General features: G+C 37.0%; 2 protein-coding genes across 9 annotated transcripts; both read left to right on the top strand.

Moving 5' to 3' along the window:
* The first annotated feature begins 321 nt into the window (after window positions 1-321).
* Window positions 322-10235, top strand: LOC135623749 (uncharacterized WD repeat-containing protein C2A9.03-like). 2 transcript variants are annotated; one of them, XM_065127024.1, is made up of 10 exons: window positions 322-515; window positions 1402-1555; window positions 1777-1944; window positions 2032-2118; window positions 6186-6320; window positions 6461-6571; window positions 8359-8450; window positions 8526-8631; window positions 8984-9070; window positions 9505-10235. In XM_065127024.1, the coding sequence occupies exons 2-10, from the start codon at window positions 1415-1417 to the stop codon at window positions 9916-9918; spliced, it is 1341 nt and encodes a 446-aa protein (XP_064983096.1). In that variant the 5' UTR covers window positions 322-515; window positions 1402-1414; the 3' UTR covers window positions 9919-10235. The 2 variants fall into 2 exon arrangements, with proteins under 2 accessions (XP_064983096.1, XP_064983097.1); XM_065127025.1 differs by lacking the exon at window positions 322-515 and having other exon boundaries at window positions 1415-1555; window positions 1777-1871.
* An 800-nt stretch (window positions 10236-11035) lies between these two features.
* LOC135623748 (ubiquitin-conjugating enzyme E2 5A-like) lies at window positions 11036-17078 on the top strand. Of its 7 annotated transcripts, none has more exons than XM_065127016.1 (4): window positions 11061-11171; window positions 12328-12441; window positions 14411-14639; window positions 16630-17078. In XM_065127016.1, exons 2-4 carry the CDS (start codon window positions 12398-12400, stop codon window positions 16858-16860), a joined length of 504 nt encoding a protein of 167 aa, XP_064983088.1. In that variant the 5' UTR covers window positions 11061-11171; window positions 12328-12397; the 3' UTR covers window positions 16861-17078. The 7 variants fall into 7 exon arrangements, with proteins under 7 accessions (XP_064983091.1, XP_064983093.1, XP_064983094.1 ...); XM_065127023.1 differs by lacking the exon at window positions 12328-12441 and adding an exon at window positions 12674-13246 and having other exon boundaries at window positions 11131-11171; window positions 14416-14639; XM_065127019.1 differs by lacking the exon at window positions 12328-12441 and having other exon boundaries at window positions 11036-11171; window positions 14416-14639.
* Window positions 17079-18781: the final 1703 nt, after the last annotated feature.

Raw genomic sequence — 18781 nt, 5'->3', positions numbered from 1 at the left:
TATGGGGAATGAAAATAAAAAAGAATAAAAGCAAAATTAGAGATGTCATGAATAATAAAATATTATTTTATTTATTTTTAAAAAAATTACAAATAGTAAAAGATTGTGAATAATTAGTGAGAAGGGACTTTAAATGCTAAGCTCCTATTTGTAAATAACCAAAAAGGTGGTAAATAGCAATCTCCAAAAAAAAAAAGAAAAAGAAAAAGAAAACATACTATTACTATTTTGACCCCAAGAATGGCAATCCCGTAATTTGAACGCAGACGGCCGAATCGGTACCTTATACCGACCATTACATCTCTCACTCGCTTTCTGTTTCTCGTCGAATAAATAGAACAATAACAACAACAACAAAAAAAGACAACAACTGTAACCCTCAGCCGGTCATATTTGTCTCCCGCGATTCGTTCCGTTTCCGGCCGGAAGGCGTCCAATTCTTCGGATTCGTGACCTACGTTGATGTCAATCATCGCCTCGACCGAGATTTCAAGGCTTCCGGAACCCTAAAATAGGTGCGGACGCCAAAAAGGCCCTTGATCTTTGTTTGGATTTGGATGATCTGATCTGTCTATATGCCAGCGGCCTTGATTGGGTGTTTGCTTGTAGACTTTCACTTCTTATTGTTACTCTCCGTTCTCGGTTGGCTTCTCGTTGGATAAATGCGTTCAAGAAAGGAGTTAACTTGTATTTGATTTCATATAATGGCTTGAAACACCTTATTCGTTTGAATCCTTGCAATCCTTTTTTGTTAGATTACCAAGCTTTGGAATTAGGTTATGCTACACCCTTCATTTTTATAAATTTTCTTTATACGATTTTTTCCTTTCTATGAGAATGATTTCTGTAAATGAATAATTAATTTATTGGGTATAGTGAGTAACCGTGAAAGAATTGACAGGTCCCTTTTTCTTGATTTTTCTTTTTTTGGGATATATTGTTTTATAATGTCTGTTTATTGCATATTAGGTGATGAGGTAGTGTTAGGTGATTTCTCCTGGTTCACTGGATGGATAGTAGTATTTTTTTGTCTAAGGTACTTTAATGCTCATTTGTATTTATTTTCTACTAAGCTGCTAATTCCAGTTCTTAGTTACTACTATTGTTTATTTTGTTTCATGTTATTAATGAGCATTAGGCATTGATATCAGGATCTCTTCTTTAGGAGTGATGCATAATCTGCTATCTAAATGTTATTCACAATTTTTCTTCAAATAGACCAAGAAAGACAGAGAATAAAGTTGCATCTCATGAAATTGGCATTTTGTGGAATAATGCTAGAATCTTGGTGATCACAAGAAGTTTTTAAAATTGAAACTGAATGAGTGGACATTTTCCCTTTTTCCTTTTGAAGTGTTGAAAAGTCTCTTTAACAATCTTACTTGAAATTTGATTTGGCAGAGGCATAGACTAAATGCAGCCTCATCGTGGTGATGATATGGTTGAAATGGCAGAGGATTATGACATGGGTGATGTAGAAGATGACATGTATGAAGAATTTCAAGGGAGGGGTCTGGGCGATTCTGATTCTGACGATGAAGAATATGGCCCTTTGGTGTGCTTATCTCTCTTCCAGCATTATTTCGAAGTTGTTTTTTCTTCTAGAGATTTTTATTATCTGTTCTGTAACCACCTTTCGCGGCTGTATATTTTTAATAGTTTTAAGAATGGTCTTCTCATCATTATATCTTGGGTTGCCGCTGTTATTGTTTTCAAATTGTTTCTGTTTCTGATTATTGTTCATGACTTACTGGGAAGAAATTTCGATTTTGTTAGAATGGAAGGGCATCTGATATTTCCTCCGCTCAAGCTAGGAAAGGAAAAGATATCCAGGGAATACCATGGAGTACACTAAGCATTACAAGGGAGAGGTACAGGCAAACCAGATTAGAACAATACAAAAACTATGAAAATGTTACAAATTCTGGAGAAGCATCAGAAAAGGCATGAAGCTTTGATGAACTAATAGCTTAGTTTTTGCATTTTATTGTTACACTCCTTTATATGCTCAAGTGCTCATCATGTATGTAGGATTGCAAACCAACTGATAAAGGTGGCATTTATTATGAGTTCCAGCGAAACACAAGGTCTGTGAAATCAACTATTCTTCATTTTCAGGTGAGTGTATTTGGTACATTGTTGGGCTTATACCTGTGGTTCATAATACCTTTCGCTATTTTGTTAATTATATTTTGCTCTATTTTTATCTGGGTTTGACCTTTCTATTGATTTGAATCTAGTTAGTCGCTAATTATATTATGAGGGTTTCGTTATTATTATTTTAGACAATTGATTATAACCTAAATTAGGTGAAGACAATTACTTTGTAAATGGCCAAGTCAAATAGGTTTTGCTGGAAAGCATATTTTTTCAATTTGGATTCTTTGGTGCGTAGGAGGCAATTTTTTTGCTTTTTAATTGTCAATGAAGTGGATGCTTTGGTGATGGAAGACCAAGGTTTGTCAAACCGGGTACCGGATTCGACTTGGAGGTTTGTCGAGCTGGTATGTACTGATTTATACCAGTGTATCGACACACAATACACCGGTAAGTACCGGTGTTTCGAAGAGGAAGAAAAAAGGGAGAAGAGTAAGGGATGGTGAAGGGGGGAAGAAAGAGGGATGAAGAGGAAGCGGCAGAGGAGGGGGAAGGAGGAAGAGGAGAAGAGACTTACCTTAGACATGGCGGTGTGCAGTGAGATTGTGGCAAGCGGAGGTCACCGGTAGCCACCTGTGTGAGAAGCATCGATTGTGTGGCAGTGTGCAACATCGATCGTGGCAAGCGGAGGGCGTGGCGGTGAGAAGTTGCAGGCTCGTAGTGATTGTGTGAGAAGTGGAGGCGGCACTCACATGAGAAGCAAAGGTGTTCGCATGAGAAGTGGAGGCGACACTTGCGTGAGAAGCGGAGGTGGGGATCATGTGAGAAGTGGGAATCTGGGTTTCCCACTTCCCTTTTAGATGGTGGACAGATCCATGGTGGGTCTGCATATCGGTCAACACTCGGACCGGTATGTGCCACCTATTTCATACTGGTCTGGGCGAAATGACGATCATCATGGAAGACAATAATTATTTATTTTGTATTAATGATTTAGGGCAACAAATTATCTAGCTCTTGTTTATTTTGTGGATCTTCGACTTCAGGGACTACAAGATCTCAGTATCTATAATTTGCAATGCATAATATTGATATCTGGTTTCTTAACTTTTTTTTTTCTTGGCTAAACATGTTCTTCAAGCATGATGCAAATGTCTTGTTCCCTGACTCTAATCCCAATTTGATGGTCCCTATTTGTTTTTTCCACTGTTCTTGTCATGTTCTTCCTCCCCTTAGTGACCTTTGTTTTCCTTATACAAGAGGGTGATGTGCTATGTGTGTGTGTGATTATATGTCTATATTTATTTTGCTCTTTTTGAGCTTTCCCTTTCTCTTCTTCTGAATATTTTTATTTTTATTTTTTCTCAAAAGAGGGTGATGTGCTATGTGTGTGTGTGTGTGATTGATTATATGTCAATATTTATTTTGCTCTTTTTGAGCTTTACCTTTCTCTTCTTCTGAATAATTTTATTTTTATTTTTTGTCATTGGTCTATTGGTGGTTCAGCAAAATTTCCAGGCCTTGTTTGCTTTGTGTTTGTACATGAATAGATGGAAACATAGACAGCATGGGTATAAAAATCAGGGCCCTAAGTGCAAGCAGAAACAACAAAAAGAGATTAGTACTAGTGGGCATGAGAAGAGAGATAGTGGGAGACTTTTGAAAACCTTACTAGAAATAATAAAAAGTTATTTGGTTACTTTTTATTTAACTAAAGATATTGTCTTGTACAGAGTATAATGGTGGGATGAATCTATGTAGCATACCCCAACTAGCTTGGACATTACTGTTTGTTGTTGTTGTTTTTGTTGTAGTGCCCCTAGAGAGTGTAAGTAGATAAATTGGTGTTTGTTTCTATGTGAACAGAGGTTAACATGGGTGATATGGATCATATAAAAAAATGGAGTCCAGAAAAGTGTAGGTTGACATTCGATCATCTTGTTTGAGCAAGAAGTGGAACACATTAAGTTTTATACATGTTCATCTTGAATATTCCAACTACATGGGGCTTGGTGCCGGGATACTAGCATTGGAATTTGTTTTCTGTATGCTGAACTTTGCAGATTTTGAATAGAAAGATGCAACAACATTGTCTGGGTGCACATGTTGGTGGATATTTTGCCTATATCCACAACCAAAGGAGTTATGTAGCAACATTTTTTGGTTTTTAATGTTTATTACCTAGAAGTTGTCAAACATCTCTCATTTTTATTTAGCAACTGCTGGGATTGGATGTTTTGGAACCATGGTTTGTATTTCTAAAAGAACGTTGTAAGGATTTAGTTGTACCCCAACAAAAAATAAAATGAGAGAAAATGATCTAAAATGGTATGGACATGTTAAGAAAAATATATAGGTTCAGGATTAGTGGTGCAATGAGAATATGGATATACATGGAAAATTTAGATGGTTATGGATTTTGTCATGTTGTATGATTTTTTTAGTTTGCAGTTCATATAGTTTACGAATAAGAGAAGTCAAAATCATAGCAAATAGAGTTTCCTCGCTTGGATGAAAGGTAGAGATGCAAATAATTTTTACATTGTGATTAAGTTTCCCTCAGAACATAGATATATGGTGTTTTGAGTAAGAAATTGCAATAGACAATTAGAGAGGAACGTGAAACTAGATCTTGGAATTCAAGAAACTTGCAAAATCTAATTGATTTTGTGCATAACATAGCAGGCAAGCAAATCCAACACGAAAAAGACAACATCAATAACTCATAGATTGAGGTGTCTAATTGCATTAAAGAGAATTCATTAAACAGTCTGACAATAATAGCTTCACCAATAGGGAGTTGGTTCTGGAACAGTGGATCTATAATTCAGTTCCATGCAATAATGCTTGAATAGAAGCTTATGTTGCTAGTTTTAATAATTTGAGCATCGAAACTGAGGGCGGCTTGCTAAAGGTAAAAATAAAGTAATGATTTAGGAAATATCATAAAAGTTGAAATAAGTTATAAATTAATAAAGATGGAGGAATTAGTTTAATTAGTTATTCAGTAGGATCAACTAATCAAGTTTTCAGCATAATTAGATCTTGGCCATACTGCAAGGTTGGAAATTAAAGTTATTGTCAAATGATGAAGATGCATAGATGAAAATAAGGCAACTGGCGCTGCACATCCTTTAGGATTTTCAGACATAGAGGGTTAATGTCAAACTTATTTAATAAAATTCTGAAAACGAGTGAGTGCCAAATGATTGATGGAAGTTTATTGTTGCGTTTCTGTTGTTTTTATACCAAAATGACTTGAGCGCAACTATAAGGAGAACACAGACAATTTAACTAGAGTTTCCATAAGATTCTGAAAAAGATGATGATGACCTTGTTAAGAAACAAAGGCAAGGTATTATGAAAGACATTTTCTTCCATGGGGCTAAATGGCAACCTTGACTAGTTGGAAATAAATGATGCTTCTTATTATCCTATCCAATGCAAGCTAGGACATAACTATTGGACAAATGCTCATCACACAGGTATTTAGTTTTATAAAAGCTGCTCGTTCCTTTTTTTTCTTTTTCATAAAAGAATGAGAAAGTTGCTGGTTCTTGTGGATGACCCTGCATGGTACTTTATCCAACTTGCCAATATCTTTATAGGTGAACTTTTTAGAACCTGACTTAGAAGTCATACTGCATAATGCCATATTCATCCAGATATGCATCCATGTCAACTTGCTGTTGGACTATGGGAGATATGTTTGATGTCAATCATCCTGGATAGTAAGAGCAATTGGAGAATAAAAAAAAAAAAGAAACTCCAAAATCATGCAATTGTGCTATGTGGAAGTATCATAGTTCATGTTGGAAATATGATTGTTGCTGGCATGTTGAAGATGACCTTGCTTTCTCACTGTTCCTTGAATATGTTTAATTGTTTATGTCCATCTATATAAATCCTGGACAGTATGCTTTTGAAAAGTTTAATGTTTTAGGCTGTTTAACTCTATGCAGGATAGACTTTGTTAGTTTATTGCATCATATGAGCCTAGGTTTTGTTCTGTTTATTGTTCTTATTATTGTTGAAGTTTGGTACCAAACATTGAACTTACCTGGCTTGAATATATTACAAAACTGCAGCTGAGAAATTTGGTTTGGGCTACATCAAAGCATGATGTGTACTTAATGTCAAACTCGTCTGTGCTTCACTGGTCTGCACTAAGCGGTGAGAAATATGAAGTTATGAATGTTTCGGGACACATAGCACCAGAGGAGGTGTGTTCTCTTCATCTATTATCCTTTTTTTAATGTGCTTGATTGATGATTTCTGATAACTGTATATATTTACTTGTAACATTTTGATCTGTGATTCACTTCAAAGCTAAGCGTACACAAGTTCTTGTCTTTGGCTGCAGAGGCTCCCAGGAAGCTTGTTGGAAGGATTTTCTCAGATCCAAGTTAGTACGCTGGCCGTTAAAGACAAGTTGCTTGTGGCAGGAGGATTTCAAGGAGAACTTATCTGTAAGGTGATTTTCTTTGTTCTTTTTCTTCTCCATTTATGTTTGTTTAAGTCTGTGGTACCTTGAAGATGTATTAATGATGAGATATTTCTACTTATGTGCTATTCTTTGACTAAGGTGCCATTCAGCTGTCCTTTATCAGAATAGTTTTTGCTATTATTATTGAGGCACAAATATGACCAACCTGTTTCCCTTAACTTTTTAAAGATTGCAAGTTTAATTTGTAACATATTGCTTTATGGTTTAACAAAAAGCGTCATCTCATGCAAGGTTCTGAATACCGTACTGTACCGGTATACCGATCAGCTGTCAGTACGGTATGTACCGAGCATACTGACACACGGTACACTAAGATGTACCGATGTACTATCCATACCGGTTCTTTATAGGATCGTTACATACCACCTGTACTGAGTGGTACGGTACGGTATTGCAAACCATTCTCATGGTGATATGGAATCATTGATGATGCCGGGGAAAGTTGGATAAGAAGTATGTACTAGTTCAATGATGAACCGGCATGGGCCAACACTTATATACCGGGTGGTATATATTGGTTCAACAATGAATCAGTTGGGCCAGCCCTTACATACTTGGTGGTATATGCCAGTTCAGCGATGAACCATCATAGACCAGCCCTTTTTTGGCAGTTTGGTGTGCTCTGATTCAAGTTCTTTTTATTTTTTTATTTAGGTTTTCCTCTCTCTCTCTCTCTCTCTCTCTCTTTCTCTCTATCTCTATCTCTTGTGATGCTTGCGTCCCTTGCAATGCCAGCCCACCTGCTGTTCAAACTGCCCTTCGCTAACCTGGGTGTTTGTTCTCCTTCTTTCCTCCTTCCTTCCTTCTCGATATCGTGGCATGTACTGACATAACATGTGTTGATATGTCGATATAAACCAGACTTGCATTGGTCCAATCAGCGACAAGTGACTTCAAACGTTGCCATGGATAGCCTCAAACTTGTGCTTCGGGTGGCTTTGGTGGGCTCAATGGATCATGTACCACGGATCCAGTGTGGTGTAGTGTGCATGAGACTTTTGTGTCTACTCTTTGATCCTTTGTTGGAAGATTTTTATGTGACTTAAGCCACAACCTTTTTCAAAACTGTGCTCACTGCCATCTTGTTCACAGTTTAGCTGATACCTATACTTATCCAGTTAATTGGATTATGCTATGCCTCGTGAGGTGTTAGTGGTGTTGCAACATGTGTTAGAAATTAGAACTGCCTTCGCTACAGCAGTCTTGGTGTTGGCCAATGAAAAGTAATCTATGATTAAAACTCTTAATTGTTGATAAGAAATGTTTAAGCTACTATTACTTTGACGGCATATATTCATCTTGAACATGCATATCAGTGTGGTGCCCTTTAATCTTATTGGATATTTTTTTATACCTATAGGTTGGAATTGTTTGGAAATAACTTATACTCCTAAATCCTTTTTCCATATGTAAAATAGTTGGATTTGATTTTGTAGTTATACTTGTTAATATAGTTGTTAACTTATAATGTGTTTAAATCTAGCTACAATCTGTATTTGTCTTCTTGCTCAGAAGCTTGTATATTCCGAGATTAGCCAGTGAGATATTTGTCACTTATGTGCGATCCCTATATCCTTTAGTAGTTAATGAAAGATATCTAAATTGTTTTTTGAAACTTCAATTGTGTAAAACTTATCATTTCTGATATTGCCGAGGTGCATTTTACGTGGTAGCCTTCCATCTGATGCATCACATTGCTGATATGTTTACACCATTATTCTAAAGATAATGTTACCTGATGATTTGGGAAACAGTTTTTAGATCGGAAAGGAATAAGCTTTTGCTGCCGTACAACATATGATGACAATGCAATCACTAACGCATTGGACATTTATGATAGTTCCAGGTAATTTGTCTTTCCTGGCACTCTGATTTCATTGCATCTGTACTTTTTCTGAATTGATGCTGTAACTTTTTTCAGTGGTGCTGTTCACTTCATGTCTTCAAATAATGACTGTGGAATACGAGATTTTGACTTGGAGAAGTGTCAGCTTTGCAAGCATTTCCACTTTCAGTGGCCAGTGAATGTGAGTTCCAAGTGTTTCTTTGTGTAGCCTTATCTATTGTGATTATTCCTTATTTTTAAGTTGTTTGGATAAGAAAGTGGCTTGGTCGATTTGTAGTGGCTTTTGTTTTGGTTAATTATTAATCAGGGTGAAACAACCATAGACTTCTGGTAATGTTGATGTAGATATCCCATTACTCTGTTCTTAGTGTCACTTCTAGTTGTGCTGCACTTTTGATGACATAAACCATGTTCATATCTGTCATGCTAGTACCCTGGAATTTGATGTTGGGTATTTTGTTTGTGTCAGTCACTAATTTCTCATTTAGTTGCAGATAATTCACATAAGTACTCATGTCTTATTGTTTTTGCAGCATACATCACTTAGTCCTGATGGAAAGATTCTTGTAATTGTGGGAGATGATCCTGACGGAATGCTGGTGGATGCTCATACTGGAAAGGTTAGTAGTAAGTGTTGCTCATGATGAGATCAGAACTGGGAATAGAATGACCAGAACCATCATCGACAGTTCAAAAATGAGTGTGTGTGTGTGTGCGTGTGTGTGTGTGTGTATATATATATATATATATATATATATATATATATATATATATATATATCATGGTGATTACAAGTGGCAACTGTCACTTCTAAATTGGAGGAAGAGGTGTTTTTTGATTCATGAGTACAACCTAGACTATAAAAAAGACACTTTTCCTTTGATTTTATATGTGGCATCGTTACCAATTTTCTTGTGTAATTTTTGAATTCAAAAGCAGATGAAAACCTTCAATAATAAAATATTACCAAAAATAATTCATGCCACCACATTTTAAGAGCATTTGAAACTTGAGACTTGAATGAAAATAAGTTTGTAACCTTTGGTTCTTGCAGACTGTCCATAAATTACAAGGACATGTGGACTTCTCTTTTGCATCAGCATGGAATCCCGATGGCCAAACATTTGCCACTGGTAACCAGGATAAGACCTGCAGGGTTTGGGATGTCAGAAATCTCTCAAAGTCTGTCGCTGTATTGAGAGGCAATCTTGGTGCCATCAGATCAATTCGCTTCACATCAGATGGTCGGTTTTTGGCGATGGCAGAGCCTGCAGATTTTGTTCACATCTTTGATGTTGGGAGTGGGTACAACAAGCAACAAGAGCTGGACTTCTTTGGTGAAATCTCAGGCATGTCATTCAGCCCGGATACAGAAGCTCTTTTTGTTGGTGTATGGGATAGAACTTATGGTAGTCTTTTACAGTATAGTCGCCTGCGGAATTACTTGTACCTTGATTCACTGTTTTAATGTACCAAGTATGTCGGTCTTCTGTATGCATGTGCTAGTTCGTTCTGTATATGGACCCAGGGTAAGAAGCAATAGAGTGAGGAAAGATAAGACCAGATGTAGTCCTTTTCTAGAGACTGGGTGTTTATAGGGAAAAGTCTCTATGAGTCTCAAGTCTTGATCCTGTTAACCTCAATGCACTTGGACTTTGAAGTGTAAAAAGAAATGTTCAGATGCAGAACCTGTGACTTGAAGAAACAAAGTGTAGCTATTGCTCTGCTCAGTTCAGCTGCTCCCCATCAGGATGGAGTTGATTCTGATGTAATTTTAATTTTCAACGACATTCTTGTTTTCTTGTTTGCCAGATTTCTATAGCTGCCTGTTTTCCTGTGTTGATCCTGTTGTTGTGGAGACCAGCTCTAATTAGCACTTATATCACTATCTACCTGCAAATGTATCTTCATGGTTCAATGATAAGTGATATCATGGGATGATGATGTGTCTTATGTTTGTACCCCCTTAATTTTGTCATCAATGAGTGATCAATGATCACTAATTACACAACACTGCTAATGTCTGGGTTCTGATATGTACCCTTGTTTTGTTGCAATAGAACCGAGGGCAAAGACTAGAGTAGTTACAGTAGCAATCTCATATTTGGTGCAAGTCAGATCTTAATTGCCATTGATGTTGTTTGTCATAATCTACAGGGCAAAGTCTGTACCATTTCCATCAACATTATTTTCAGAGTTCAATACTACCTGTGTAATAAATTCTTGTAGTTTTTAATATATAATTGCTGAATTAAGTGTAAACTGAAGTGATAAGCGGCCTAAAACAGCAGAAATGAGAAGCGATGAAGTGGCACTTACGTGTTCAGTCTTTCCCACGTCACCTCTCTGGTGATTAAAAGTAGGCATGAGTGTGGGTCCACATATTCCCCCAATAAGGTTCAGGTATTTTTCTGGGTACGTTGATCCTACAGTTTCACTACTACTGCCTTTCAGCGAGTGGCAGGAGCAACTCGCTTCGGATTCTGACCTCCGGACGCTTCTGCCAACACCAATGAGACATCGCCACGTGTGCAGAGAGGGATCCGCCGCAATTTTTTTAAGGTCCATCCATGTCCGACAACCACGTGACGGCCAGCTACACTTATCCCGATCTCGGGACTCGATATCCCAATCCTCCTCTACAGCAGCAACAAGGAGATCGAGAGGCATTCCGCTTCCGACCGCTATCAGAGCTCCTCCCCGTTGACTTCCCTTGAGCCGGTAAGTCGATCTCTAGACCTGGAAGTTGCTGACTTGGTAATTTGGAACTCGGCCTTGGATTTCCTCCTGTCTTGTAATCCTTTCAATTTCTGGATCCTCTTATACTTTGATGGGTATCACGGTGTTTTGTTTGCAAAGTTGATGCCTTGTTTTCTTTTGTTCAGTTGTTTGATTTGTTTTTTTGCTCATTAATAGGGTTTAATCTTGTCTGCTTCTCTTTTGCTTTCTCATGTTCATCTCTGGCAGTAACTTTAAGCTGCTGTCTTTGTGGCTTTTTTGGATTCTTTAGGCGTGAATTAAGTACTATGTTGTGTTATTCTTAAGCTGAGAGATGGGATCATTTGTCTGCTTTGAAACTTTTGGTCAGCGGATTTTTTTCCTTGGTTTCATTTCTGAAAACTTCTTGATTTTGGATGTGTTCCTTTCGGTTAATTGAATCTGTGTGTTTCTATTGATCCTATTTTCTGTTGTGCTTTGTTTCGTTTACTTCACCTTTATAATCTTTTCATATGCATAGATCTATGTCTCTACTCTTTCTCCAATGAACATGTATTTGAAGCTTCTTAGTATGGATTCATCATAGCATCCATGATAACACGCATATTACTTGAGTTTTCGATTTCACTGTTTGCTGAGGAATATTAAATACTATTTGGACAATCTGTATTTTTTTTTTTTGTTCAGTTTATCTGGAATAAAGCATACTCATTTACCGAAAAATAGTAACCTTAATGCTGAAGTAATGGAACAACATGAAATTGAGATCCAGTCGGCTAATGATACAAGTTGTTCAAGGAGTCTCAAACTACCCCGCAAAAGAAATCCAGAAAATATCGAAAACATAAAGCAAAGACACTGCAATCACATAGCACAAGCGTGCTTATATCATTTTTGTTTGTGAAAAATTGTTTATACTTATGAGAAATGAAATTTCGGCCAAAATATGATAGAGAATAATTATAGTCAGCAAATTTGAAGATGAAATATGTGGTTTCTTGATTATGCAAAGTTCAATTGCATTTTACATATTTGATGAATGAAATCTTTCTCTCTCTCTCTCTCTCTCTCTCTCTCTCTCTCTCTCTCTTTCTTTTTTTTTTTCTTTTCCTTGTTTGGTTGATGAAGATGGTAACTTTGGTTAATCATCATTTGCAAGGGCCCAGAACTTTATGATACATCTGGATGCATCCTTATGATGGCCGTGCTTACAGCTGTAGACATATGTCATGAACTTTGCAAGCATATCGGAATTAGGAGACAAAGTAGATGAGTGCGTGTTTCTTTCATGTAGATAGTTTCTAGTTCATCATAAATAGCAAATTGCCTTTGGGTTCTTATTTTTGTTTCTTCCTTGGTCATATTGTCACGAATGGTCGCCACGCACCCGCAACAACTTTGTTCAATGAATCATTTGTCGCTTTTGCATATTTGTACAGATGCTTGGTAGTATATTTTGTCTTGGTTTTATGTGTTTTTGCTTGTAAAAATATAAGCTCAAACAGGTTGCAGCGTTGTAGTGCGACCTCTCACGGCGCCGGGCAAAACTGCCTCAAAATGGCTCCGTTTTCACGTGCCACGACCTGTTTTCTATAGGCCGCAGCTACATGCAAAACATCAGCCATCTTAGCACCCTGAAATCCCCCGGGTGGCACTAGGGGGGATGGGGCTTCGAGGTAGTGTCGGGCGTTGAACACTCTTCACAAGTTCGCACGTTAACTTGAAGAGAACTTGTTTTCGCACCCGACACTTGGTGAGCAGTTGTTTGGGGACTTGCAATTGTTCGTTCAACCTTTTAAAGTCCTTGTTTGTTCCTTCTTCTCTTTTCTCTCTTACACTCAAGGTGCTCGTTGAATTGCTTGTAAAGCTTCCCTCTTCGCGAGACATTATGACTTGTCCGTCGCTCATTTTCAAACTAATCAACTTGCTGTTTTATATGTCTTTCGGCACCTGCATGAGGTTGTAACTAGGCTAACCCTTTGCGGACGCATATTTCGCAAGGGCACCTCATGACTTAGGGAATCTCAACTAAGTCTGAGAAGTTGGCGCAAGGGTGCTTCACGACTTATGCAACTCCAGTTAAGTCCATGACAATTGCTGCAAGAGTGCCTCATGACTTAGGCAATTCTAGCTATGTCCATGACAATGTGATCCTTTACATGTGGTGGTGATGTACTCATAGTTAGACTTTTGATAAATGGATATTATTTTAGCTATTATGGAAAACAGGTGAAAATGTATTTCACTTTACTTGATATTACATAATAAATTTGTAAGTTTTTTCTTGATACTGTATAAGTTAATTTTCTACCATTTATGTTTTTTCAGCTTCTGAATCATCTAAGACAGTACAACTTAGTTAAATATACTGATTCTTACAAAATTATAGCAGTTCCATTGATGGGATAAAATGGTTCATGGTACTTGTTCTGTTGATGTTGTGATTTCATCTTTATTTTCCTTTCCCCATTCAGGGGTATAGAAACCAAGAACAAAACATACGTACTAGCTACTGCAGTTAAAAAACAAAGACATACATGTTGGATATTGAGCAGGAATCCTGCAAATTGTCAAATTTTTTGGTCAGATAAAATCATAGGTTTGTTGAATTTTCTAAGTAGTAAATTTATTTCCTGTACAGAACATGTGATTGTTCTTTGTTGGCTATATATGAATTTTGTAGTGTACTCGATGTTACGATATAGAAGGTGAAGCTAGCATCAGATAATTCCTAAGCTTACCATAAACTGCTTCTCTTTGTTGATTTCAGAGTTTGGACTGAAACAAAATAACCATTTTGTCTTCCACAGAATTGTCAATACATTACCCTGGTTGAATGTTGGATATTTTAGTTTGCTTAGGAACTCCATTTCACATGAATCCTCATAAGTTCCTGACCTGCGGCCTAACTCATTCTTTATTGCAAGGTCCGCAATACCGTACCGTACCGGAGTTTCGACCTAGGCTCGGTACCGGTACGGTACGGTATACCGAGCGGTACATCCAGGTGTACCGCTCGGTATATTTAGGCGTGCCGAGTACTGTAGCACTGCACATTGCTACAGTGTAGCTACAGACCTAGTGTCGGACCGGTATGTACCGCCCATACCGGGCGGTACGGTCCGGTACTGCAGACCTTTATTGGCACTTATATGTTCAAATATTGAGTTGCATGACTTATAATGGCTTATTTTCTTTCTATTTTATAGATGTTGAAGTTCATCTCATTTCTTCTATACTAGTTCAGGAGGCCTTATGGCTAGCAAACGTATTCAAAAGGAGCTTCTGGATTTGCAAAGGGATCCTCCAGCATCCTGCAGTGCTGGGCCTGTTGGTGAAGATCTGTTTCACTGGCAAGCAACAATTATGGGCCCTTCTGACAGTCCCTATGCAGGGGGGGTGTTTTTTGTGATGATTCATTTCCCAGCTGACTACCCATTCAAGCCTCCCAAGGTCAACTTTCAGACCAAGGTAAGAGGAACCCACATTATTATGCTCGTTATTCTTCACACCTGTCATTTGATCCCAACTGGCATTAGCACATCCCTGTTCTTTTTGAAGGATTATAAGAAACAAAATAGTATACTTATTTCTTATTTGTTTTGTTGTCGCTGCACTTAGATTACATTAAGATTCTTAGGTAATAGGTGTGATGAAGGTAGTATGGTAGCTGACTATATATATATATATAAACAATGATAAGTGATATTAAACCAAATTAGTTGTAAGGCTAAGCTCAATAAATCGATAGTCCGATCTTTTGCAAGGATAGATTGATTGCAAGGGTGGTAATGTTATCTGATAGTTATAGATATTCCCTCTAACATATACAGCATTAGGAGATGCTTGATTTTTTTCAAGTAATATTTACATTGACCAAGTCTCATAAAATGCTAATATCCTGCTGTTCGTCCTTTGTGCTCGAGATTTTGCAGCCATCATGCACTAAATGGTCATGCTTTATAGTTCGTTAGTTTCAGGTTGTAACACATTGGTTATAGTTGCTCATGTTGCTTCCTAGTTATGTCATGAGTAAAGATTGTGTTTGGCAGATTTTTTAGATCTTTTAGTTCTGAATGACGTTAATAAATCAAAAGGAATGTCTTAGTGTCTGTTGGGGGCCCCTAAAACTCTTGTCATCCATGGACCATTATAATATTTCTAATATTTGAAACTTTTTGGTAGTCATCTAAAGGTTGAAACACCGTTCGTTGGTATGTTTTACTTTGCACATTGAAAATATCAGCCTACTTTGGAAAAGGTTATAGATTGTTCATGCCATAATTTAAAATCTTGGGTACTGGACCCTTGGGCGGCATGAGTGAAAGAGATTGAGGGTTGAGGGAAGAGCGCAGGGGAGTTGCTTTAACCCTAAACATAAAAAATGTGGATGATCACCCGATAACTAATGATTGGTCATGGACCACCCGAAATGGGGTAGTTCATGAGCCTATTCATGCCCTGACCAGTACAAACTGCCTAGTACATACCGGTCTAGACGAAATTTAAAACCTTGTTTCATGTTTAAAAAAGTCAGATTTAGTGTCAACTATAGATATAAAATTAACAAGGATGTAAGTGCTAAAATGGAAGGCTAGGCTTATATGTCACAATAGAGAACTTGCTAGCAGCAGGGTGTGGAGTTTCTGCTTCATTTCAATTTGCAATCATCTCTACATTCGTGGATATTTAGATGTTAATAGTCATCATAGTAATTTTCATGTATGATTTTGTTTTGCACAGTAATTGGAATTTCACAAGAAGAAATATTGCATGTGGAACACCGCAAATAACAAATTTCTTGAATAGATATAGCGACAAACAGTTTATGAGGTGGGCTGATGAGTGCTTGAGGCCTTATGCAGTTGCTGCCCTGAACAGAACATCTGGCTTTATAACAGATTTTATTGTGAATAAATTGGTTCGAGTCGTAACTTGACTCTTGATTATGAGTAGTATAACTGCTGCACTGATGGTGGCCACTGAAAACTTATGAGGTCTTATGCTTTTTGTTGCTAGAAAATAAGAAATGTCATTCCAAAGGATTCGAATTATGCATTATTTCAATCAAGGCTCACAAACCTTTGATGTGTGATTAAGATTTCACGTGTAAATGAAGAGAATAGGTAATCAAATGAATCTCCACTTTGGTTGGCTTTTGAGTTGCACTTCACGAAGGCATATTTGGTGAATGTTATAGAGACTGGGGAAAGATATCCACCAGGATACATATTGAACTATTACTATACTCTATACTGTAGGACTTTTTAGATCAATAATTTTTCTCTATATCTTCTGAACACGCTAAGATGAATATAATGGAGTCGTCCCATATCCAAGAAGTCCTGCAACTTCTATATGTGCAGAGTTTGCCTCCTGAAAGACCATTAATGGTGGTGAATTACATCTACCTTTAGCTAGCATTTTTCTTTTTGCTGAAATGTTCGTTGTACTTGTGCAGGTGTACCATCCAAACATCAACTCAAATGGAAGCATCTGTCTTGATATCCTGAAGGACCAGTGGAGCCCAGCTCTGACCATATCCAAAGTGCTTCTCTCCATCTCATCTCTGCTCACAGATCCCAACCCAGACGACCCTCTTGTCCCTGAGATTGCACACATATACAAAACACACAGGTCCCGCTACGAAGAAATAGCACGGTCATGGACGCAGAAGTATGCAATGGGCTGATGACAAAGGAAAGGAGCACGTTGTGAGGAGTTCCAATGACTTGAAACAGACTTGGTGCTTGTGTATCTTGGTGAACTTGTGTGAATTAGTATTCTTGATGTCTTAAGATCGAGTTCTGCCCTGTGCTTGAATTCAGTACTCAGATCTTTCTAGTTACGAACTGTGGATAGGTACCACCTATTTCTTGTGCTAAATGCCTGAAGTTGGCATCTTTGTTATGTTGACTTGAATTTTGGTTTGATTGCTTGTTGATATTCTACAATCTCTAGTAGTTTGTTGTCAAAATCTTTATTATGATCCTAAAATTTTGGAAATAATTTATTGACATCAAGATTTATGGGTTTAATGAATAATATATGATCTCAATACTACAGTATATAGTTATATCTAATTAGATTTAATTAGATTTTGATTATCAATCAATAGAGATATATAAATTAACACCCTTTGCGGAAATATGTTATTTAGTTTTGATTATATGATACTTGAACAATTGTCAATCTTGTCCATTTGTATTTATATCGGTTTTGTATTTAGATCAATCTTGTTCGTCCTATCGCTTGCTTTTTAGGTGATGCGAGGATCATTGTGTTTAATCGATGGACTATCATTGATAGTTTATTTGGCGATAGCATTGTTAAGGGCAGTGGTAGGTGTTGTTGTACGTAGTTGAAGTGTGGTGAGGTGCAACAACCAATCACGGGTCGTCGACCCTACGATGGTTGGCTTGCCTCGGACGGGTGTCGACTGGACTTTGGAGACCACGGTTCCCAACAGTTACAAGGTGGACAAGAATATCCATGATGACTAATTGGGGTCATTATTCGATGCATAAGCATAGTCGCACGTTGTGGCGACAGTGGGGGTCACCGATCGACGTGTGAGCACAACCGTATGGTTAGACGACAATTGGCGACGCATGGCCGTGAAGGTGTTTCGTCGGTAAGGAACCCACGGGTGTTGAGGATAGTCATGTGTTGGCACAGTGGCATGGCACGACGACCAATGGAGTCGTCGGTCGACCACGTGAGAACAATCATACACTGCAGTGGCCAATGGCCATGCACCAAGGTGACTGAGAAGAAAAAAAAAATACTTATAAATCCTTTTAATTCTAGTTTGTATCCTCTTAATAGTTTTGTCCTTCAGAAATTATATATTTCTACTATATATATCCTGAGAAAAGTATAGTTTTATCTTTCTAAAATTAAATATTTTTTGACTCGTGTCTTTAATTATAAAATTTACTAATTTGATTTATTTTAATTAAATATTTTAATCAAACTTGATCTTGATTGTATTTTAACTACTTGACTTAACTTATAAAAGTATTGTGTAACAAATTAATAAAATGAATGCTTCATAAAGATTTAATAGGCAGTTTATTATTTATTATAATAACAATTATAAATAACATAAATACTTCGTTACCACTTGCAATTAATGCATGAGAATATTTGAGAACTATAGAAAATAGATTTAAATCTGCTGATAAGTTATTAACTAATATCTTAAGAATAACTTAGAAAAAAAATCAAATGAAGAATATTTCTTTTGCATTCATAGTTTAAAATTTATTATATACTTAAATTTATATGAAACCATATATTAGTTTTGTAGTTGGAATGCTAGATAGATACCATAGCAACTCAAGAATAAAATATTTAAAAGTTGTAAAAAAAATGATAAGATATCCTTTATAGGATAAAGGATTACATGCTCACATACATAAGATTATCTTAAATTATCTTGAATTGATGAGATATTTAGATACTAATTTTATAAGTTGTCATAATAGTAAAAAGTCTATTTCAAGATTGTCATGCTAGTTAAAAGGATAATTTCTTGAAAAAGTGTAAAGCAATTGCTTCTTACATCACTAACAATAGAAGCTGAATTTATGACATACTTTAAGGCTACA

This window comes from Musa acuminata, chromosome BXJ2-9, assembly GCF_036884655.1.
Source record: "Musa acuminata AAA Group cultivar baxijiao chromosome BXJ2-9, Cavendish_Baxijiao_AAA, whole genome shotgun sequence".
Lineage (NCBI taxonomy): Eukaryota > Viridiplantae > Streptophyta > Magnoliopsida > Zingiberales > Musaceae > Musa > Musa acuminata.
Note: the sequence above shows the minus strand (reverse complement) of the source record. Positions and strands in the feature narration are given on the sequence as shown.

Bases quoted from the DNA above. Each gene is read 5' to 3' on its own strand.
- LOC135623749 (XM_065127024.1), top strand. From the start codon at position 1,415: ATGCAGCCTCATCGTGGTGATGATATGGTTGAAATGGCAGAGGATTAT. The intron at 1,945-2,031 runs GCATGAAGCTTT...TCATGTATGTAG, and splicing joins CTGGAGAAGCATCAGAAAAG to GATTGCAAACCAACTGATAA. The intron at 2,119-6,185 runs GTGAGTGTATTT...ACAAAACTGCAG, and splicing joins CAACTATTCTTCATTTTCAG to CTGAGAAATTTGGTTTGGGC.
- LOC135623748 (XM_065127016.1), top strand. From the start codon at position 12,398: ATGAACTTTGCAAGCATATCGGAATTAGGAGACAAAGTAGATGA. The intron at 12,442-14,410 runs GTGCGTGTTTCT...CTTCTATACTAG, and splicing joins TTAGGAGACAAAGTAGATGA to TTCAGGAGGCCTTATGGCTA. The intron at 14,640-16,629 runs GTAAGAGGAACC...GTACTTGTGCAG, and splicing joins AGGTCAACTTTCAGACCAAG to GTGTACCATCCAAACATCAA.